Source organism: Sturnus vulgaris, chromosome W (assembly GCF_052056855.1).
Source record: "Sturnus vulgaris isolate bStuVul1 chromosome W, bStuVul1.hap1, whole genome shotgun sequence".
Taxonomy (NCBI): domain Eukaryota; kingdom Metazoa; phylum Chordata; class Aves; order Passeriformes; family Sturnidae; genus Sturnus; species Sturnus vulgaris.
Genome location: NC_142282.1, coordinates 738,740 through 761,902, shown reverse-complemented (window position 1 = coordinate 761,902; position 23,163 = coordinate 738,740). Strand labels below are relative to the sequence as shown.

Below are 23,163 nucleotides of genomic sequence, written 5' to 3'. Positions count from 1 at the left end.
TTGCTCCCCTTTGTGGGGTGCCAGAGGAGGGGCCAGGCCCTGGCCTGAGCCCGTGCCTACTGCTCCTAGGGCACCCGGCACCGATCCTGTCCTCATGGCAGCCGCAACCAGGTCCATCTCTGCCTCCTCTGGATTTTTATATATGCTACTGAAAGTTGTCTCTTTACCTTTTAAGACTAATATATGTTCTTTCTTCTTATCTTGGTCCTGCTCACATGCTAATACCATAAAAAGCTGGGCATACTCTAACTCTTAAAAAAATCTGTCTCCGCGTATTCGGGATATTAAACTTGATATTAATTTTCGATCTGAACTCCCAAATTTAGGCCATGTTTCTCCATTATCTAGTCCATACGTTGGCCACATTTTCTCTGAGAGTCTAATAAGTTTAGGTTTTAAAAACATAGACTTTTCCCCGGTTAAATTTGCCCAGTTTTTCAATATTAACCCCAAAGGGCTATCTCTTGGAATACTGCCATTATCATATTCACAAGAGGATACATAACCCATTCTGATACTCAAAAATAAAGAGTAAAAAACACAAGCAAAGAGTCGGGATTAGAACTCACAACCCTCAGAGCCGCAGCACAGAAACTAATCAGCAGCACCACCTTTTGGCTTCAGACCAACAACACTACAATTTAAACCTGCTCTTTAAGAAGGCGTTCCTTCTTACCCGTGGATAAAGAGTAAAACAATTCTAATTAGAACCCTAAGGTTTCCCAAAACAAATTTACAATTTACAAAATTACAATCTACAAACCCTCTTAACACCTAACCCAGAAGCTAAACAGAATACCCTTTTATTCGATCACTCACGTGCCTCCGTTCCCAGGGTTCTTGGCTCGGATACCTCTGGGCCTCTGCTGGGCCTTTCCGGGACTGCCGGCAGGGCTTCAGTCCAGGGGTTTTCCAGATGCCTCACCTCTCCTGCCTGACTCGCCAGTGCTGAAGCCCAGAGGAGCTGGAACAGAGGCTACACAGAGTTAAGGGGAATAAAATGGATATTTATTGAGAGGCCTTCAAAGGCCACACTCTGGCAGTACCAGTCGTGGCCTCTGCCCGGATGGCTCCAAGATGGAAGCAAAAGAGGGCTTGGTCATGAGATCTCACATTTTTATAGGTTTTTAGTCCATTTGCATGCAGGAGTCAACTGTTCAATTAATAGTCTCAAATCATGAAGTTTCATCTTCCTTGCTTGCTTGCTTGCCTGCCCTTCTCTTTTCACATTGTTTATGCTTAGGTCCTGAAGTTTGAAGAAATTGTCCTTGAGTCCTTAGCTGGAATCGGACTGTTTTGTCTTCATCACCCAAGCACAACAGAAAAGCACACCCAAGCAGAACATAAAAACTTAAGGCATTACAGGCAGGGGTGGTGACAGGTTTAAGGTTGGATTTGATCCAGCTGGGGAATAGATCTCACTTCACATAGGAATGGATGCTGTAGCTGGGCCATGGTGTCTCATGACCCCCCTCCCCGTGTGGGCACTGACCCTGGGGGGAGCATGAGAGAAGTTCATCAGGCAGCAATGCATTCCAGGGATAGCTCCCTAATTTCAACAACCCACAGACCTTTGGAACAATTTCCAGTGCTTCCTGAGGCCACCTTTGGTGTGGCAGGCCATGGTGAACTCAAGGAGGGTACCCACTATGTCCTGAGCTCAGACAAGTTATTGCTGACAGCCCCAGCTTGACATTGCTTAGGAACAAGACACAAAAGTTGGATATTTATTAGCCTGGAATAATTCTAGAGACTGCTTCATTTTGCACAGTCAAACATAAGGTGTTAAGCAGTTAAACCACTACTCTAGAAATAATGATATGTATAAATGAAGAGCTATTTAGCCAACAAATGATGAAGCTTGCAGTTGTTTACATTTAAGATTAAATAAACTATCCCTCTGTCCTGGTTTAGGGCAAATTTGGGAGATAACTTCCAAAGGGCCCCCACATCCCCAGGAAGCAAACCTGAGCGGCCCCTCCCCCAGCTGGTTCAGGAAAGAAATTTCCTCAGAGAGAAGTGGAAAAAACCTGTTTATTCAACAGGCACAGCACTGCCCAGCACAAAAAAAAACCCCAATATCGAACAACAAAACCTCTCACTGCTCTGAAGAGATGACAAATTCAGAAAGTCTCTCTCCTGTGGGTGGTAGCTCGGCTCAGTCTGTTCTCAGTCCCTCCAGCGCTGGAAAATGCCGCTGCCCAGGCCAGCCCCAGTGGCTGCAGGTGCAAGCTCCTGGTGCTCCCCCAGGTCCCCAGTCCAGAGCAGGTTCAAATAATTCCAGGAAAGAAAAGGAAAAACATTTTCCGGGGAACTTCTCTGCTTCAGTTAGTCAGAAACTAACAAAAAGCAAAGGAGAGCTCTCTCCGCCGTCCACCACGGTGACACAGTCCAGGAGGACAAGACGATGAAACTCCTATCTCTGTGTTTTGAAAACAACTGCCTCAGACATTCCACCGCTTCTCCTCCCCCCTCCTTCACTCTCAAATCCAGCCTTAAAGGTACAAAACTTATTTCTGGGCTAAGCAGACAAATGGGGATACAATTCAACATGATAAAGTCACCCTAGGATATTCCACCCCTTATCCCCATATTGTCGACTCATTACCATAATGAATATATATATATTCTAACTCTGCACATGCATACCTTATGCATACACATATATATGGTATACAACTATGTACAGATAATAACAGCAACACTCAGTAAACAGTGATATTTACATATGACTCTCACCAAACAATCAGATCTTCCGGAGGCACACATTGTGTTGTTCCATCTTTCTGTATTATCCACCATGTACAACCTGGTCCTTGAGCAAAGACAATCCCATGAATGGGTTTGTCTGTACTCGGGGCAGAATTGATCCAAACTGCCTTCCCTAACAAACCTCTGATATGTGCCACTGGGACTTTGTCTCCATCTACTATATTCAGGGGCTCAGATAGGGCAGGGCCTGCTCAGTTGATGGAGCCTCGGGTGTTAACTAACCAAGTGGCCTTTGCTATATACTGCTCCCAATTTTTGAAAGATCCCCCACCCAATGCTTTCAAGGTGGTTTTTAACAGTCCATTGTACCTTTCCACTTTCCCTGCAGCTGGTGCATGGTAGGGGATATGGTACACCCACTCAATGCCATGTTCCCTAGCCCAGGTGTTGATAAGGCTGTTCTTGAAATGAGTCCCATTGTCAGACTCAATTCTCTCAGGGGTGCCATGCCTCCAAAGGACCTGCTTTTCCAGGCCCAGGATTGTGTTCAGGGCAGTGGTGTGAGGCACAGGGTAGGTCTCCAACCATCCAGTGGTGGCTTCTACCATGGTGAGCACGTAGCGCTTGCCTTGGCGTGTCTGGGGCAGTGTGATGTAATCAATCTGCCAGGCCTCCCCATACTTGTACTTGGACCACCGCCCCCCATACCAGAGGGGCTTCACCCGCTTGGCTTGCTTGATGGCAGCGCATGTCTCACAGTCATGGATAACTTGAGAAATACTGTCCATGGTTAGATCCACCCCTCGGTCTTGTGCCCACCTATAGGTGGCGTCTCTGCCCTGATGACCTGAGGCATCATGGGCCCATCGAGCCAGGAACAACTCTCCCTTGTGTTGCCAATCTAAATCTATTTTTGACACCTCTATCTGTGCAGCCTGATCTACCTTCTCGTTGTGTCGGTGTTCCTCATTAGCTCTACTCTTGGGGACATGGGCATCTACATGGCAGACTTTCACAGGTAGTCTCCCTACCCTGGTAGCGATGTCTTTCCACTCTTCAGCAGCCCAGATTGGTTTCCCTCGATGCTGCCAGTTAGCCACTTTCCACCTCTCCAGCCAACCCCACAGAGCATTGGCTACCATCCATGAATCAGTGTAAAGGTAGAGTTTTGGCCACTTCTCTCTTTCAGCAATGTCCAGGACCAGCTGAACAGCTTTGAGTTCTGCAAGTTGACTCGATCCACCTTCTCCTTCAGTGGCTTCTGCAACCTGTTGTGTGGGGCTCCATACGGCTGCTTTCCACTTCCGGTTCATCCCCACAATGCGGCAAGAACCATTGGTGAAAAGAGCATAGCATGTTTCATCTGTTGGCAGTTGGTTATATGGTGGGGCTTCTTCAGCACGTGTCACTTGTTCTTGTTCTTCTTCATCTGTGAAACCAAAATTTTCACCTTCAGGCCAGTTTGTAATTACCTCCAAAATCCGAGGGCGATTCAGTTTACCAATACAGGCGCGCTGCGTTATAAGTGCAATCCACTTGCTCCATGTGGCATTGGTGGCTGGAGGGAACCTTTGCTTTGCACATCCAGCTCAGCACTGGTAGTTGGGGTGCCAGGAGGAGTTGTGCTTCTGTACCAATCACCTCCGAAGCGGATTGGACTCCTTCATAGGCTGCTAAAATTTCTTTCTCTGTTGGGGTATAGTTGGCTTCAGACCCTCTGTAGCTCCGACTCCAGAATCCCAGTGGTCGGCCTCGAGTCTCCCCAGGCACCTTCTGCCACAGGCTCCAGGACAGACCATGGTTCCCGGCTGCAGAGTAGAGCACGTTCTTCACATCTGGTCCCGTCCTGACTGGGCCAAGGGCTACTGCATGAGTAATCTCCTGCTTGATCTGGGCGAAGGCTTGCTGCTGCTCAGGGCCCCGGTGGAAATTGTTCTTCTTGCAGGTAACCAGGTAAAGAGAGCTCACAATCTGGCTGTACTCAGGAATATGCATTCTCCAAAAGCCTATGGAACCTAAGAAAGCTTGTGTTTCCTTCTTACTGGTTGGTAGAGACATTGCAGTGATCTTATTGATGACATCGGTAGGAATCTGGCGCCGTCCATCTTGCCACTTTATTCCCAGGAACTGGATCTCACTAGCTGGTCCCTTGACTTTGCTTTTCTTGATGGCAAAACCAGCTTCCAGAGAATCTGGATGATTTTCTCTCCTTTCTTGAACACTTCTGCTGCTGTGTTCCCCCACACAATGATATCGTCGATGTACTGCAGATGTTCTGGAGCCTCACCCTTTTCTAGTGCAGCCTGGATCAGTCCATGGCACATGGTAGGGGTGTTTCCACCCCTGAGGAAAGGGATTCCAGGTGTACTGCACTCCCCTCCAGGTGAAAGCAAACTGAGGCCTGCATTCTGCTGCCAGAGGAATGGAGAGAAATGCATTGGCAATATCGATAGTGGCGTACCACTTTGCTGCCTTGGACTCCAGCTCGTACTGCAGTTCCAGCATGTCCGACACGGCAGCGCTCAGTGGTGGAGTCATTTCATTCAATGCACGATAGTCCACGGTCAATCTCCATTCTCCTTCAGATTTACGCACAGGCCAGATGGGGCTGTTGAAGGGTGAGTGGGTTTTGCTGACCACCCCTTGGCTCTCCAGCTCACGGATCATTTTATGAATGGGAATCACAGCATCTCGACTTCTGTACTGTCGGCGGTGCATTGTTGTAGTGGCACTTGGTACTTGTTGCTCTTCCCCCTTCAGAAGTCCTACTGTAGATGGGTTCTCTGACAGTCCAGGCAAAGTGTTCAATTGCTTGATGCCCTCTGTCTCTACAGCAGCTATTCCAAAAGCCCACCTGAGTCCCTTTGGGTCTTTGAAATACCCACTTCGGAAGAAGTCTATGCCCAAAATATGTGGGGACTCTGGGCCAGTCACAATAGGGTGGTTTTTCCATCCATTTCCACTTAGGCTCACCTCAGCTTTCATCAAAGTAAAATCCTGAGATCCCCTTGACACGCCAGCGATGGAAACAGATTCTGCCCCCATATACCTCGATGGAATTAATGTGCATTGCGAACCAGTGTCAACTAAGGCCTCATATTTTCGTGGTTCAGATGTGCCAGGCCAACGAATCCACACGATCCAAAAAACAGGGTTTCCCCCAACCTCTACCTGGCTAGAGTCAGGGCCCCTCTAAGCCTGGTTATCCTTCTTTCCCTGGGCATATGTCTTGGAGGTTCCTTCAAGGGGATTGGACATGTCATCATCATCATCATACCTGGCAGTTTGGCTACGGGCAACTGGAGCTGCTCTCCTTTTGGTGGAACTTCCTCTTGGAGTCTTGCCTTCCTTCAGTTAATGCACCCATTGGGCCAGAGCAGCAGTAGATTTTGATTTTCCATCCCATCTCCTCATGTTTTCCCCGCAATCACGCAGCAAGAACCACAGCTCAGCTCGTCGGGTGTACCTTCTCTCCTTATCTGGGGAACATCTGTGTTGGGTACCAGAACCTCTGATCTGTACAGCTGAGATTTGGAGAAGGTCCTCTTTAATCTCCTCCCTGAGTTTCTCATGATTCTCCTGTATCTTATCTTCTAATTTCTGCAGACGTGTTTCCACTGCTGCTATCCTGGCATGTGTTGGGCCATGCACGGCATCTGCATATGCTCGGAGCTTCTTCCCCATATCGAGCACGGTCTCATCCTTCTCATCCCGCTTCATTATTGCTAAAGCAGAAGCGTATTCATGGGGCCCAAGCCGTACAAGTTTTCGCCACATCACAGATGTACATGGTATCAAATCGGGATTCCTAGTTGTTAGGACATCTGAGAAGACAATCTCTGCCACTGCCATTTCTCTCAAACATTGAATCCCTTGTTCTAGTTTTCCACTGGGTCTGCTGCATATAAAGATCGTCTGCACACAGGTATCTTTGTGCTACACTGTCCAGGACCCGTGCCCAGAGACTCTGAGGATTAGTCCCCCTTCATCATTCCTTGGTCAATAACGGGATCATGTGACAGGGATCCTAAATGCCTGGCTTCAGTGCCATCCACAATTGTAGCCTCACCTGCAGCATCCCAAAGACGGACTAGCCAACTAATTATAGATTCATTAGATCGTCAGGTATAATCCTTTCTTAGGCCAAGAAGGTCTTTCAGGGATACAGACTCAATAGCCCTTTCAGGGGAAAGGACTTCTCATCTTGTGTCAGTTGCTGTGATTTCTGATTTTTTATAAGGAGCTTGCTTTGAGGGTCCTTCCCCTGGATCATCATCATCCACTGGCCGATTAGTTTTGCTGGTGTGCTTCGTTCTCGCAGCAACTGCCAGTGGCTTAGGCTCACTGTCTGGTTTAACTACAACCAGAGTGGCTGGGGTGTTGGCTGCCACCTGAGTGACTGGGGTAGCTGCTGATTTATCTCCCTACCCCCCTGCCTCTCTCTGCTGCCCTACAGTACCTAGCAGTGTGCAATAAGCATATGCCAGGGCCCAGCTTACAGCAATGATCTTTTTCTCCTTAGAGTCATCATGGCACCTCTCTTTCAGGTATTTCCCCACCTTAGCTGGGTTCTGAATTTGATCACACGGAAAGTCCCAGACTACAGGGTCAGAAAATTCCTTCAGGATTTGGCCGATATCCTCCCATTCTCCACACCACTCAGGATTTTCCATGCCTGGGTCTACTCTTGGGTCAGGGGTCTCATCAGCCCCTCTAGAAATCTCAGCCCTCATTCTAGAGAAGCTGAAGACTGTATAGAGGAGGCTTACCAGATTAAATACCAGGAAGGTGGTCTCTTTAACATTCAGGGGAAACTGAACATTTTCCAAAAGTGATGTAACAGATTCAAAGGAGAAGGAAAGGCCGAGAAGCCTCATCCCCTTCTCCTGTAACAAACTGGGTGCATAACCATAACCATGAACCATATATACCTTGAACAGACTCCATACCTTTATAAACTTCCTATAAATCATTACCACCAAACCCAGCACAATAGCTATTCTAATCCGTGCCCCCCTACTGAAAAACTTCGTGTTAGGGACACTACTGGAGCTAGTTCTGGGTAAGAAAATAAACCTAGGGACCATAAAGGTATCACAACCTCAAAAAAGCCTAGGGACCAGAGACACATGAAGGCCTCCACCCCAAGAGACATTGTGAATTCAAACAACATGTTTACAGATTGCTTTGTCCCAATACAGAGTAAATTCAACCAAAATGCCATCAATACCGTTTTTTTCCACTTTCTTGAGCCCCACATTGGGCACCAAAATGTGTATTTGTCCTGGTTTAGGGTAAATTTGGGAGATAACTTTCAGAGGGCTTCCCCCCCGAAAGTAAACCTGAGCGGCCCCTCCCCCAGCTGGTTCAGGAAAGAAATTTCCTCAGAGAGAAGTGGAAAAAACCTGTTTATTCAACAGGCACAGCACTGCCCAGCACAAAAAAAAACCCCAATACCGAAAAACAAAACCTCTCACTGCTCTGAAGAGATGACAAATTCAGAAAGTCTCTCTCCTGTGGGTGGTAGCTCGGCTCAGTCTGTTCTCAGTCCCTCCAGCGCTGGAAAATGCCGCTGCCCAGGCCAGCCCCAGTGGCTGCAGGTGCAAGCTCCTGGTGCTCCCCCAGGTCCCCAGTCCAGAGCAGGTTCAAATAATTCCAGGAAAGAAAAGGAAAAACATTTTCCGGGGAACTTCTCTGCTTCAGTTAGTCAGAAACTAACAAAAAGCAAAGGAGAGCTCTCTCCGCCGTCCACCACGGTGACACAGTCCAGGAGGACAAGACGATGAAACTCCTATCTCTGTGTTTTGAAAACAACTGCCTCAGACATTCCACCGCTTCTCCTCCCCCCTCCTTCACTCTCAAATCCAGCCTTAAAGGTACAAAACTTATTTCTGGGCTAAGCAGACAAATGGGGATACAATTCAACATGACTGTGATAGGTTGACTTGGGAAGAAGAAACTCAGAGAGAAGTTCTCTCTAAGGGAATTTCCTCTGTGGGGGTTGGGACACCTTCAACAGCCAATTAGAGAAAGTTAGTTCGCTCCGTGAACACACATTTTGAGGAAGGTAATCCGGAACTGACTCTCTTGGTCTTCCGGCGGCTGAGCAGGTAACACCAACCCGAGTTCCTCCCCCCTCATGGGGGGGAGGCTCGGGAGGCCGCTTGGGGCCCCATTTGCAAACGAGGAGACCCAATGGCCGGGGGTAGAAAAAAGTTGTGTGCCAAGACCTTCACGGCTTCCTCCTCCACCGGCCTGCGGCTCTGGCGTGGGGGGGGCCCAGCTCCTGCTGCTGCCGGACGGGCCGGGCCTGCCCGGGTGGCCATGAGCAGTGTGGGGCTGCAGCCCAGCCCCAGAAAGGCTGATTGACACCTCAGCTGCCCCCCCAGCACGGCCTGAGCCTGGCCCAACTCTTGTAGTTGTGTTAAACTTTAACTCTTTAGTGCTCAGATAAGATTTGCAAAGCCTCCAGCCTTTCCTTTTAATATGAAAGGGAATAAGAAGATTTCTGAAGTCAGTGAAGTAAGAGCTGAGTTCTTTAGATGGAAGGAGAATGAGAAGATGCTGAAATGCCTGAAAATCTTTTTGTGAAATTGTAGGGATGAACTGATGTACTGAATATTCCTATAAACCATGGAAAGAGACATGGGGGGATGAAAATGTTCCATTTAATAGATGATTTGACTAAAGAGCACCTGTGTTAAGAACCTTTGCCTTGAGGAAAAAGGGGATTTCAGATTTTTTTGAGGATAAAGCCTGAACAGAGAGAAAGGAGATGAAAAGAACCTTTGCTGTAAAACATTTCATTCTTAAAAATAATACCCCATGAGACAGACATGGCCCACATCTACAGCTTTGGGAAGGCTGTGGAGTTGGGAGGAGCGTCACGATTGCAGGTTCCCGGGCGGATGCAAATCGTGAAAAATGAAACCACGAGAAGACTGTTTTCTTCCTTCTTGTGGGAAAAATCCCTACAGCTTCAACAAGAAGAGGCTTCTCTCTCCAGAAGTGAACTGAAATAGACTAAATTAGGGACTGACCGAAGTATTTGTTATATGTTTGTTTTGTTGTTATGAAAGTTGGGGGGGGGAAGGAAGGAGAAGTTTGAAAAAATTTTATTCTGAATTTGGTTTTTTTCCCTTCTCTTTGTTTGTGTAGTTAATAAATTTATTTTTTTCATACTCTCAAGTTTTAAGCCTGCCTTGCTCTTTTGATCCTGGTTCTGTCTCACAACAGGAAAATGAGTTTATTTAAATTGGCAAATCAAAACAAAAACAATGACAAAGTCACCCCAGGACACCCTCTTGCTCTCATATATTACATCCTCAATTTATTTAGATAATAAAGTCTCAAGAATCCCACTGTCACCCTACTTGTAAAGTGTAACTTATGCAGTGGCACAAACATGGCCATATGGACTGGAAAAAAGCAGCACAAAAAGACCAGAGATGAGTTTCAGATAGCCACAGCTGCAAGGTTATTAATGAATGACCACTGCACCCTGGGCAGAGCTGACACCCTTTCCACCTTTGCAAACACATGCAATGGAGAACTGCTGAACTGACATAGCCCGAGGCAAGCCCTTGCAACACCTTCTGACAGCCTGTGGGTACACCAGAGTTCACCTTTTCCCAGCAAGCCTTTAAGCTCAGCTGCAGAATGATAATGTTAGAGGAGGGGTGCCTAGCAGAGTGTTTGCTGCTCACAGGCCCTGTGCAACTGTCAGAGGACAGGCTGGACTGCCTGCATGGTACTACCCATGCTCTGCCCCTAAAAGCACAGAACCATGTACTGGCAGAAAAGCCAATCCCAGCAACACACTGCTGCATCTTTGTTCTAGGCTGGGCATTGGCACCTTGTTAACTTCATTACCCTGGCTGTACTCATAGGATTAGCTTGCTTCATTAGCAGGGGGAAACAGAGACCTTTATTCTGCCTTGTGCCATATTTCCTTTTTATTTTCAATATGTGGAAAAATCCAGGCATTGTTTCACAAACTTAGAACTTTGAGGACAACAAAGCTCACAGTAAGAAACTACTGCAAGACCTCCAGACAGTGCCAGACAATGAGGGATATAATTGTCATTATTCATGTGGCAGTAGTGTTCCTGACGTGTAACAGAAAACTTGAATTTTCAGGAGGATATAGCTATATTCCTCAGAGAAGTTCAGAGGTGTGTGTTGTTTGTTTTACACAGAAAAATTGTATTTTTGTGATTAAACAGCCTTGCAAAATCAACTGCTATTTATGAAACATAAACTCTTCACACAGCAAGGGAAATGTACAGATCAGTATTTTAGGAGGAAACAGCTGTGCCAGGATTAATCTAACTGACAAATCTTTCTGCATTTATGACCAAGAGACAGGAACTCCATGTGGCTATTCTTAATTCATTTCCCAATCATCACTCTACTTGAAACAAGAGATCATTAATTCACTGGCCTTAAAACAATTCAGTATTTTAGGACTTGCAAGCCCTCTGAAAATTCCTCAACAAAAAAAACACCACACAACAGCACATCTCTACTCAGTGCATCTGAAGCCTACTGTCAACAAGTTCCGTTTTTTGGTTTACTGCTTTACATGATACGCAGTGGTATTAGTCCACAGATCTTCCTCAGTGGCCAATGTAAAACTACAGCTCTGAAGCTAACACAAATTGTCAATTCCTTCTCCTCAGAAAACACTATAAAGCTACCAGAACCTCTTCCCTACTTGTGCCAGGATTCCTTATTTCCCCAGTGGCCAGTTGACCTGTATTTCAGGGTGTGTTTTGTTAAGTCCACTCAGCAAGTATTGTCAATCTACATCTTAAATAAGTGATCTCTTTTTGTTGACATACAGAGCATCGAATCCTGGCACTGCAAAGATATTAAGACTGTTTGGGATGTCTCTTCGAGGATCAGTAATGAAACCTTAAAACTAACCAAGAAGTCCTCTACAGTGACTGAAAATGTATCACCATCATCTTTAATGCCTGTCTGTATCCCATAGTAACAGGTCCTTGTTCTTTTTCAGAACATTTAAGATATTTAGTGTTGCTAACCTGTGTGTCTCCTTTACTCAGTGCATTGTGTGTGCTAGACACCAATTAAACACAGTAGGGCCATCATATTCATCTCACCTTCCAGGAGAGCCAGGGTGAACACTATGGCAAGGCCAGCTCCAAGCTTGGACACCAATGAAAAGTTTCTCAAGGAAATTAGTAATCTATCTATATCACCTGTACTGAGATCTGCTGAGATAAACAAGTCCTTATAATATTTTAGCTCCTCTGTGTTAACCACAAGGAAGTGAAAGAGTGTTTCACAAATAGAACTATAACAAAAGCGAAGTATACCTTAAGAGATTTATTTTCCCTTTCCATATTCTCAGAATAACTGAGATATCTATACTGTTTAATAAAAGAAAAATAAAAAGCCAGCTAAAGAGGAAGCTGGAATCACCAAGTGTTGTTAGCTTATCTTGTTCTCCGCTCCTTGATATGGGTTTAAAAAATCCCCTTTCTAAAGTTCTGGGCCAAATCAATGGGTAAAAATTAAATGTGCCATCAGTTAGCAAAGCTTTTCTAATTGATTTTCCTCTCTACAAGCCTGTTCATAGAAAGGCTCAAGCTATTATTAGATCTGTTACAGTTCTCATTTTCAGCAATTTTAAGGCACTTTGTTTTGTGTAGCTCTGGGAAGCAATTCTCAATTTCTTCAAGAGCAAAGCAATTGGAATATACTGAGACTTATTAGCCAAATTATTAACAGACGTTATGATCACCAAACATCCAGCAAAATGATTGAAACATACTGATCGTATGATTTGATGAGTGAATTAAAACCATTTAACAGAATCACATATCCCTGTGCCATTCTCCCAGGAATAGCTATCTTCACACTTTTACAACAGCTTTTCCAAGATTTTCTCCCTTTAACACTCCTATAAAAGCCATTGGCATGTTCTCAAATCCTTCAGTGACTTGTTCATGGTACTTCACCTTTCCCTGTCAAAAGTAACAAAGGAAATTGCTGAATTTTCATCCACCAAAACTGAATAAATTCCAGTAAAATTTTCTCCAGCATATATATTTCACTTGAAAAATGCAAGCTGGCATGCACCAGGATAACTGCAAAACCAGGTGGGCTCTTGTGAGGATCTGCTTTTGTTGTAAAACCTTTTACTTGGAGTCATAACAGGAAGCAAAAGTCACTGCTGAAAAACATATCAGGATAGATTTATTGCTACTTGGTCCCCAAACAACTGACAGGCCCATACTACAAATGACTGAATGAGAGATACAGGAATTACTCTAAATATGAAAATTTTCATTACCAGATAAGTGTTTGGAATTAATCTGGAAGCATGCTTCTTCAAAGCCTACATGTATTCTGGATTATATTGGAGTCTACAAGCTGATATCAGAGGTCTCAACAAAACAGAAGGGATCAGGCATATTTACTATGGTTTCAGTGTCCCCAAGAGTCTCAAGGATCAAGTCAGGGAGAAGGAAAGTGTCATGCTGGGATCTCACCTAAACAGCTATGACAAGAGACCTCTTGCAAAGATGGAATCTGCAGCGTGAGTACACCTTACAAACAACTGCTCCTTCCTTCCTTACCTCCATGACCCACTTTAGCAGGGCCTGCAGACCTTCCTTCTGGCGGTTGTTCCATCAGCTCACAATAAACCCTTCCATTTGAAGTTCTTTGAAAATCATGGGAATCTGCACATAAGGCCCTGCAAGAGAAAAGAACCAGCAAGCCACCTGCAACATCAGTTTCATTCAGAATAAGTCCCAATGCACAAAGTGAGCTTTTAACCTTTAAAGACCACTGAATCACTTTGTTTCATCCAGAAGCAACAGATATTTCTTCCAAAAAGACTTTCCAGCACAAAAGACCAAAGATTCATGGACAGTCACCTAGGGAGACAAAGGCCTGATCCATAAAGCTATGGAGCTAAACAATTTTGAAAGCACTTTCATGCAGAAATAAAATGGCCTCAGCTTCACCTGAGGGACTTAAGCTGAATCTCAAAAATACTGTTTTAAGACCTTGTTTGATAGCCTGACAGGCTCTCATGTGTGAGGTTTTAAAACCTCCGGGTGCTCTGAGGCACCCACACTGTTGGGTTATGTTCTTCAAAAAGTGAAGCAGCTAATAGTTGCTATAAAGTTATTTATTGTAGAAGCACATCACTCTCAAAAGCAAAAGTCACAGACAGCAAAGTCCATGTTAAGTTCTGGCTTAGAGTCCCAAACAGAAGCAGAAGCTCCCCATGGTCTCAGCAGGGCCGGAGAAGCTGGGCAGCTCCTATCTTCTTGGATGTTGATGATGGCGGCGAGAGAGCCAGAACAAAAGCAAAGCAAAAGCAATGGCAAAAAGCACCAGCTCTCCCCGAGCATGTTCTTTTATATAAACTTACGAGCAAGCTAAGACACAAACTCGGACCACTACTCCTTAACCTATTAGAATTCTAGTTTCTTAGCACGCCAGGCTACGTATAGACTACGTTCATGGCCTATCTTGTTCTAACTGAAAAATGTCAACAATTTTCTTAACTCTAACTCTATTATGTCTGAAGCGAGGTTCTTGGAGCCTCGAAGGAAACACTAGCATGTTTTTCAACCTTCACTAGAACATGTACTACTTCTCTGGCCTCTAAGACCTTTTGCTCACTAAAAGCACTTAAAACTTATTCCATTTACTTACTTATTTACTCACTCCATCTATTCACTTACTCATTCCTTCTACTCACTTACTTGCTCCCTCATGCTACAACCTAAACCTTCACCTCTGCCTTATGTGTGAGAGGCTTAACATACTTCAAACCATCCAAAGACTTTAACTCAATCCCTGCATTCTGATCTCTCTCTGAAGGATTCAGAGAAACTCCTGACTTACTGACTCCAACACTCATGCTCTCTCTAACTCTCAAAATTTAAGTTATAACCTCTAGAAAAACAGTTTCCTCAATTATAAAAATGTGTGATAGTTTCCTCATTACCAAAAACTTCTTCCATTTTTTTAAAGTGATCTGAGAGTCCAAAGCTGGTCAGCTACCAAAGAGAATATAGTCCTCGTATTTCTTTCAGAAGGCAAATCTGGAAAATTTAATTATACTGAAAATGAATATGAATTCATCCACATTTCTCAGCAGTTTTATTAGTAGCTGAAATCTTCTGGGAAGAAAAACCCAAAACCTTAAGCTGCATCATCTAAAAACATGACAGAAAATCATTATCTCATTTTAAAGTGTGTACTACGGTATAAATGGTATCATGACCCCCCAACTACCTTCTGCTGGTCTATATCTGCATAGGGCCGTGTGGAGTCCTGTTTTAAGTATTCTAGCCAGTCCTTCATTTCTAATCAGCTGATGTTCACCAGATAGTGTGCACAAAGGAGGATGAGTGCATGTACACAACACAAGGAACATGGTCCCAGTGTCCCACAGCAGCAGTTACCCAAATGTATACACATATATACACTTAAATGGCACAGGGAAGTCAACAGTAGACTTCCGTTATGTCTTTTTGCCATCACCAAAGAGAAAATCAATTTAGACACAATAAAGGCCCTCACCTTTCTGAGGCACAGAGTCATTGTAGTGAGAGATGGCACCACAAACTGCAATCCTTCCATATTTCTTCATCTGGTTGATAGCAACACTGGCAAATTCTCCATCCACCTACAAGAACCAGAGCATGTGCAGTATTAGAAACAATTCAGTGTTTAGCACTGACTGCCAAAATCTGCCAACACTGGATTGTTGCAACAACAGGTTCAGTCAGGGGAAGCAACTTCCACTACCCCAAAGACTTGGTGGCCACAGAAACCCTTGCATTTACACAGTGCTATGAGGACTCAATCTCACTCTTCGAAAAATTAGTTATGAATGTAGGGAATCAGTTTTAATTCCAAATCTGCTTTGTGAAGCTTGGTTTGGAAGCATCAGGCAGGACTAGCACATAGATCCCTCTTCCTAAGGGTGCTAAGAAGCTCCAACTCTGCTTTTCACACACGCCAGTCTGCAATTTTGCATCTTTACATTGTGGTAATGTAAACTTTTTACTTTATGGTTCTCATCTCTAAAATAGGGATGTGCTGTGAAAATAAGCTTTTAATAGTGAAAAGCAGTGAGAAAATATACTGCTATGGGGAGCTCTGCACAAAAGTTCGAAGTGAGAATGAAGGGAATGGACATGACCATAAAACCTATTTAAGACCTTAGCAGCATGGGACATGAAATTTGGAAGGCTAACGCAAAGCGGCAGGAGCTACTGCCACAGAGACAAGCACTTTGCCCTGACACCAAATATTCCTTTCAATTGCCAGAGAAAGGAAAAACACCATGGCCTTCATCCCTGGATTGGCAGAAGCACTGCTGAAGGAAAGACATGCTAAAGAGATGATGATGGCTTCTTTTAAACCAGGTACCTAGCCAGGGAGTTCAAGGCTGGTATATCAGCTAATACCTCTGCGGCCAGGTATTATATTATCAGGTATAATGCATATGTTAGCTGTAGTAAGAAATCAAAAGAGATAGGGCAAGTTCTTTATCTTGAAAGTGAATTGACATTCAATAATTTCAGCTATATTTGGGAGATGCCAGAAACTTTCTGAGGGCTGCTCCAGTAGTTTTACTAGTGGGCCTTGCTACTCTTTTGTTTACAGGTATCAATGCAGCCTCCATGACCACATGATGTGGAGCCATCCACACTCATTCCCTTTTCCGCAATAGCAGAGAACTGCCTGTGGTCAAAGGTAGGACCAGGAATGGACTGGATCAGTTTCATGTTACTGTGACTGTCACCTCCCCAAAATGTGCCATGCTTTTCAGAGAGTGAAGTAAAACTTCTCTCTCCATTCACAAATACTGCCAATAATCCAGCTTTGTCTTTTTGTTTTTGTTCTTTCTGTTACTGCTTAACTCAGCTGCAGAAATATATGTGGGAAGGTGTCTTGGTTTGAGAGACAGGTGTCTGCCAAGAAAAGCATGAGCCTCTTTTTTTAAAATGGAGAATGTAAACCCCCTCCCTCCAAATTATTATAATTTTGAAATTAAGGGGCTCTCAGGCAAAGATATGGGAATAGGAATAACAGTTATCTACTAGGAAAATTAAAATAGAAATACAGTATTACAAAGAACAAACCCAAAAACATTGACAAAGTCAGAATACAACCTGACACCCCATCAGTCAGGGTGTTGACAGCAATCCAATTAAATGGTGGCTGCAGTCCTCCTGGATGGCAGATGTGGTTCAGTTGAAGCAGTGGTCCTGTAGAAGGGGGCAGTTTTCCTCTGAAGGTCCAGTGATGATGTGGAAAGGTCTGGTTTTCCTCTGGGATCCAGTGGCAAAAGGCTGCCTTGGTGTTCCAAATCTCAGTTTTTATCTAGGTATGAAAGGCTTGGCTCCTCCCCCTGGCTGGAGCATCTCCCAATGGGATGATGGAATTTTATCAGTCATGCAGTGGGACTCAATTGCCCATTAACAGAAGATATCCTCCTGGAGGAAGGATGGGTTGTGGAAAAGATAAAGAACACTGCCCCACCTGGTTTTAACAGATGGCCCATTAGCAGAGAATATCTCCCACAGAGATAAGGATAACTGCCCCACCTGATTTCAACAGATGGTGATAAAATACATACTTTTGGTCACATCCTCTATTGCAACCTAAGACAGAAGGGAACAGAAAAGCAGTAAGCTCCTACAGAGACCACTGCTTGATTAAATGGATCTCCGTATTGAAATCCTGGTGTAGACTTCAATTAGATGATTACAATATTGAGTTCCTGCTACAGTTTAAAGAAAATGATGGCTTCTCAAGGCAAGGCCTTGAGCTTAACTTACATTGTCAAAGACAGTCGTAGCCATCAGGAGAGGCTTTACGCAGTGCTTCATCCAGAGATTTAACAGTCTTGTAATTAAAGGCTTCATCAAAACCTATTTTTTTCAAATAGGCAACCTTGTCATCTGAGCCAGCACAGCCAACCACTTTTCAACCCTGCAAGGAAAGGAGAATAACATTTATAAACATCCCCTGACAACACAGGCTGACACTCAGTGTGCTGTGTGAAGGGCTAACCCTTAAAGTAATGTTGTTGTCAGCATATGAGCTCCTGTAACATCCAACTACATTTGCTATGTCTTCAGGAGCTTTTCCATCTCAAGACCCTAGTGTAGGCATGCCTTCAGGGATGCTTGTCCTACTGATCATTCATGGCCCTGTTGCTGTGTTTTACAGGTATGTCTTCCCAGCAGCAAGTATGAGCAGTTCAAGCCACTCACCCCAATTTTAGCAAGCTGCCCCACACCACAGAGCCCACAGCACCAGTTGCAGCATTAACCAGCACTGTCTCTCCTGGCTTCATCTTGCAGATCTCCAGCAGACCAAAATATGCAGTGAGGCTGCAAAGAAAAGGAAAGAATGTTCCGTGAGGAATAAAAGATGACAGACACAGACACATGACTTGACCACACTGAACCAAAATATCATCACTACCAAAACAAGATTAAGTTTTCCTATATTGTGAAATACAAAACTTAATCCAACCTCCTTAATTTGGCTTTTTCACAGCCATCCCAGGAAAAAAAACCCACAGATACACTGCTGGGAAAGAGAATGTTGAGGCAGAAATCTCTCTAAGGTGAAAACAGCTTTCATTGTGCTTATTAGTGAAAAGGAGAAACACAGATAACTCTGTGACAACTCAGTTACATACTGGAAGAGATAGTAAATCCAAGCTAGACAGAGGTCAGTTGCCAGTTGGTATCTACTAGATTAAATTTCTCATCACAAATCAAAGCTGGCAGAAAGAGATAAAAAGGGTAAGAAAAACTTGCTGAACTGATGGGCTCACTGCTAACTCATATGGCTATCTGGGTGATACACAGAATTGTTAAGGTTGGAAAAAAACCTCCAAGATCAGAGTCCAACCTTTGACCAATTACCACCTTGTCAACTAAACCTTAGCTCTAAGTGCCACATCTAGTGGTTTCTTGAGCACTTTCAGGGATAGCGAATCCACCACTTCCCTGGACAGCCTATTCCAATGCTTGACAACCTCTTCTGTGAAAAAATTCTTCCTGATGTCCAACCTGAACATCCCCTAATGCAGCTTGAGGCCATTTCCTGTTGTCCTGTCACTTTTTACCTGACCCCCATTTGGCTACAACCTCCTTCAGGTAGCTGTACAGAAGAGTAAGATCTCCTTGAGCCTGCTTTTATCCATGCTAAACAAGTCCAGCTCCTTCAGCTGCTTCTCATCAGACTTGTGCTCCAGGTTCTTCATCAGCCCTGTTGCCCTTCTCTGGATATGCCCCAGCATCTCAAAGTCTTTCTTTTAGTAAGGGGCTCAAAACTAGAAACTGTACTTCAGGTCTCACCAGTGCACTAGTAATCTGTAGGAACCACTAAAATAGCTCATCGACTGGCAAATAATCCCACAAAACTCTTCTTCTAATTTCTAAATTCAAGCTTAGAGCTTCCCACGTGGTCTCAACTGAAAGAGATAACTGAATCCCTCTATAAGACACCTAGAAAAAACATGCATGTTGACTGATGTTAAAATGAAATCTGTGAAGTTCTCCGCCACACACAATTTTACAATCATTTTGAAAGCCTTCCAGATCACTAGGACTGACCAAATCCTGATTTATCATAAAAACTACAGAGAATGAGGTAAGAAATACAAGCAGATGACTGAAAGATTCCAATAGTAAATACAGATTCCAAAGCACAGCAGTTCTGTCTGCTGCAGTGCAATTTAAAGGACATCTATATTGCTGCATGATAAAGCATCTGTCTTTTTCATTTTGGGGTTGATTCTGGAAATATAGTGATAGCAACAGAGCCCAATCAGTAAAAGCAGACTCGTCCAGGTGCCAGTGAAGTTTGAGACTTTCCACTGAGGTTAACACAGACTGAACTAGATTATTTTCATCTCTTCCTGGATCCTCTTTCTGACTTATTACAGCTCCTCAAGGAGAGGCACAATAACGTCCAAGGGAAATCTCCTCTGATGTAGAGGATGGGCCAAACTTTATGCCCTATACAGGGCAAGGGCATCCAGAAGCATACCTTTTTTACCAGTTTGAACAGGCAATATGCTGAAAGAACAAGACAAAGGTCAAAACAGACAGCCAGAAACCTCTTGCACACCAAAATCCAGGGGATAGTTGCCTTTTTATCTCAAAACTTACCCTGGCATGCCAACTGCTCCAAGAGCTAGAGATTTGGGGAGTGATTCCAGTCAATTGGAAGGAAGGAGTTGTAGGTCTTTCCCATCAGAGATAAAATGAGTTCTCCAGTCCTTGTCACCTACAACAAAGGCCTCCACTGTGAAAGCAGGATTTTTGCTTTCTACAATCCTGTTTAAAAAGAAAGAAAAAAAAAAGCCAAAAAAAAGCCAAAAAAAAAAAACCAAAAAAACCAAACCAAAACCAAAAACACATCCTGTTATAAACAAATCAATACTGGCTCTTCCATTCTTCTTGTGATTCAGAAATAAATATTTCATGTCATGATTTTTATCCCATACCTGCTGATGCTGTAGGTGTCAAGTGTCTTTCCTGAAATGTCCACAAGCTCTTATCATGAGGGAGATATTGGCAAGATGATTTTAGATTCAGCCCTGCCCACAATAATCCAAATTTTCCCACACAAATGCCAACTGTTTCTTTGACTAGCACCAGTTTGGTTTGAGATCAGACCAGGCTTCTCTGAGTTAGAGTTCAGCAAAGAGGACACTGGGATTAAAGCACGGAACAGCAAGGAGTTGCTTATAGGCTGTCTGTTCTCAGACAACCTGCACCTCATTTAAAAGCTGAAGATCCTGAAGATGGAACCTCTTGGGGTAATGAAACTAGATAAAAACCAGTATCTAAAATCAGGGAGATATCCATATCAGCAGTCTCTATGCCAAATGAAAATTCCACTTTCTTAGCTCAACAAGAAAACTGTGTTGGAAAGGGGTAGATAAGCAACTTAGAATTATTAGAAACAGTTGACCTTCTGTTCATCAGACTTGGTTGTTAATTTATCCCAGCCCTCAATGTTTCTGCAGAGAAACACAGAAGTCAAAGGACACAGATGTTCCTAGGCAGCAACTTACAGACAGCACAGCAGGAACAAGCCAATAGAGGGAAACATCTGTGTAGCTACATTAACACAAGCCTGCGAAAATTATGGATTTAAGGTTATATAACCTTTTGGCTAGAGCTGTATCCTTGGTGATGTGGAGTTATTTTCAGCTGGAGTAGATAGCATACATAGTTGCAGACATGCAGCTACTAGCACATCAAGTTTTAAAATGTGAAGTTCAAAATGTGTGGCGAGTACAATGGTTGGTCCTTTATACTTGTAAAAATTGCCGTTGAAGACATTATCACCAGAAACAACATACCGATTTTATCATCGGTCTAAATGGCTCCAGAAAGCCAAAAGAGGTTCTTAAAGGAAAAATACATTCCAACCAGTTACAGGTAAGAATATCAGTAGCAGAAGTATGTAGACACAAGTAAAGCATATAGGCTGCAGATATCTTGAGTGTCAGCACATCCCTGTTGAGATCTGCCACACACATTGATAACAGGAACTGAAGGTCTTACCTGACCACCTGAGTGCCTATCATGTTATCTTCCTTAATGTCCCTTCGACTGTAAGGTCTGCAATACAGGCAAACACAGCTTACTGTATGCAACTTTAATAATGTTCCAGACACACTACAAAGGAGTAGCAACTGTTTGACCCAGGAATAGAGTATCAGTAGTGTTGTTGAATAGATCACAAATAGCTTATCTTTGTAACAGCATAACAGGATGTTTTCTGGAGCCAGCTACTTGGGCATCCTGGGCAGAAGGGTTGGAGGGATGATAGCATTAATCTTCCCAGCATGGTCCACCACTACAGGAAGCCTGAGACTCAGAGAACTATCTCTGAATTTAGTGTCCACAATGCCTCTTCAAACTACCCAGTCTCTCTGTGCTTCAACTATCACCTATCGGGTATATCAGCAGTCCAACTTAGAATATGTGTCCTTAAGTACAAGTTTGCTAAGTTAAATTAAGCAGGAACTGCTACGAGGCTGCAGTCTCATCTGAGTACATTGCATTCCAGTTGAAGACGTGACAAGGAACAACAGCTGATATCAAGAAAAGTCTAGGGCAGAAAAAATATTACCTCAATGTCTAGCTAAATTTGGCACAGCTCCATATTTTGAGTCTTGTAATTAATATATATTTTTTAAAAAGCAGACAAAGGCATTGGGACTCTGGCAACAGCGTTTGCTGCCCACTGTTGTTTTGAGGTTTAAGTGGCAAATCAAATTAGGTGCTTTAGCCAGAAATTCAGAAAGGACAAAAAGGTATACCTCATGCAAGGATTAACACAGAGAAACACTGATTCAAGCAGCAACTCTGCAATGAAAGACAAAGCAAATTCCTGGATATTAACAGTGCAGTAGAGCATAGTTTCCACAAGTCAGTCTTCCAGCTAAATTGACATGAACTCCTGACAGCTCAAAACCCCATATCCCATCTTTGTTTAGGGAAAACCTACCAGAAACAACTACCAGATTTATTAGTTTTGGGTTATTGGTATGCTGTTGAAAAAGAAACTTTTCCCAGTGTAGCTTTAGGAAACTATCTTATTTTCAACCCTGCAATTTTGCATGTGACTGCTCTCTCTACAGAGGGGTCAAGCAGCCAGAATTTCTAAACAAAACTCTAATTTAATTTTGATGTATATAAAATGTCATCCCATGATTCAGCCAGAAGAGGGTGGCACAGGTCAAATATAAACTACCTAGCTGCCTTAAACAGAAGACATTAGTTTATCTTTTCTAAGTAGCCTAATCCACTTTACTGTCTCTAATAACACTAGTTCTTGGGAAAGACATTGTTAAACATGTTTTAAACGTCTCATTTACACAGCACTTTTAGTGGTTCATCTCCACCTACTAATATTTTTCATTGCCTGTGCTGCAGTGGTCTAGCTAGTACAAGCTAGAAATGCACTCAGATGTAAATACCTTCCCATTACTCGAGAGTGAGCAGGAAAGCCATGTGTCTCGGTTTGAAAGACAGGTATGGTCTAAGGAAAGGCAGGAGCCCCTTTTCTGCGATGCAGAGTGCAACCCCCTTCCCTTTTAATTATTTTAGGTCCAATTCAGACACCTTCAGGCAGGAGATATGGGGATGAGAATAACAGTTCTTTACTGGTATTTAACAAAGCAGAAAAAACAACAACAGCTATAAAAATTGGCAACAGAACAGTCTAGCTCCGCTCCAGTCCCTTCTGGCCGCAGGCCGTCTCCCTGTGCTGTTACCGGTGCTGTGGGCGCAGGGCAGGTCCCGCGCAGTTGAAGAGGGCTGGGTGATGGCGGCCGCGGCCCAGGGGAGAGAGGGGATGGGGAAAAGTTACTCCCCCCTCACGGTGTCGGTCGTGGTGCTCAGCAGA

General features: G+C 43.9%; 1 protein-coding gene across 1 annotated transcript; it reads right to left on the bottom strand.

Annotated features, from left to right (window-relative positions):
• Nucleotides 1-961: 961 nt before the first annotated feature.
• LOC148220009 (uncharacterized) lies at nucleotides 962-21,874 on the bottom strand. Its single transcript, XM_088155519.1, has 7 exons — nucleotides 19,908-21,874; nucleotides 17,994-18,113; nucleotides 17,556-17,709; nucleotides 16,887-17,210; nucleotides 15,286-15,391; nucleotides 13,320-13,438; nucleotides 962-12,704 (listed from the first exon to the last, which is right to left on the bottom strand). Exon 7 carries the CDS (start codon nucleotides 4,023-4,025, stop codon nucleotides 2,964-2,966), a length of 1,062 nt encoding a protein of 353 aa, XP_088011645.1. The 5' UTR covers nucleotides 4,026-12,704; nucleotides 13,320-13,438; nucleotides 15,286-15,391; nucleotides 16,887-17,210; nucleotides 17,556-17,709; nucleotides 17,994-18,113; nucleotides 19,908-21,874; the 3' UTR covers nucleotides 962-2,963.
• Between the last annotated feature and the right edge of the window lie 1,289 nt (nucleotides 21,875-23,163).

Excerpts from the sequence above, each read along its gene's own strand:
- LOC148220009 (XM_088155519.1), bottom strand. The coding sequence starts at position 4,025 with ATGAACCGGAAGTGGAAAGCAGCCGTATGGAGCCCCACACAACAGGTT.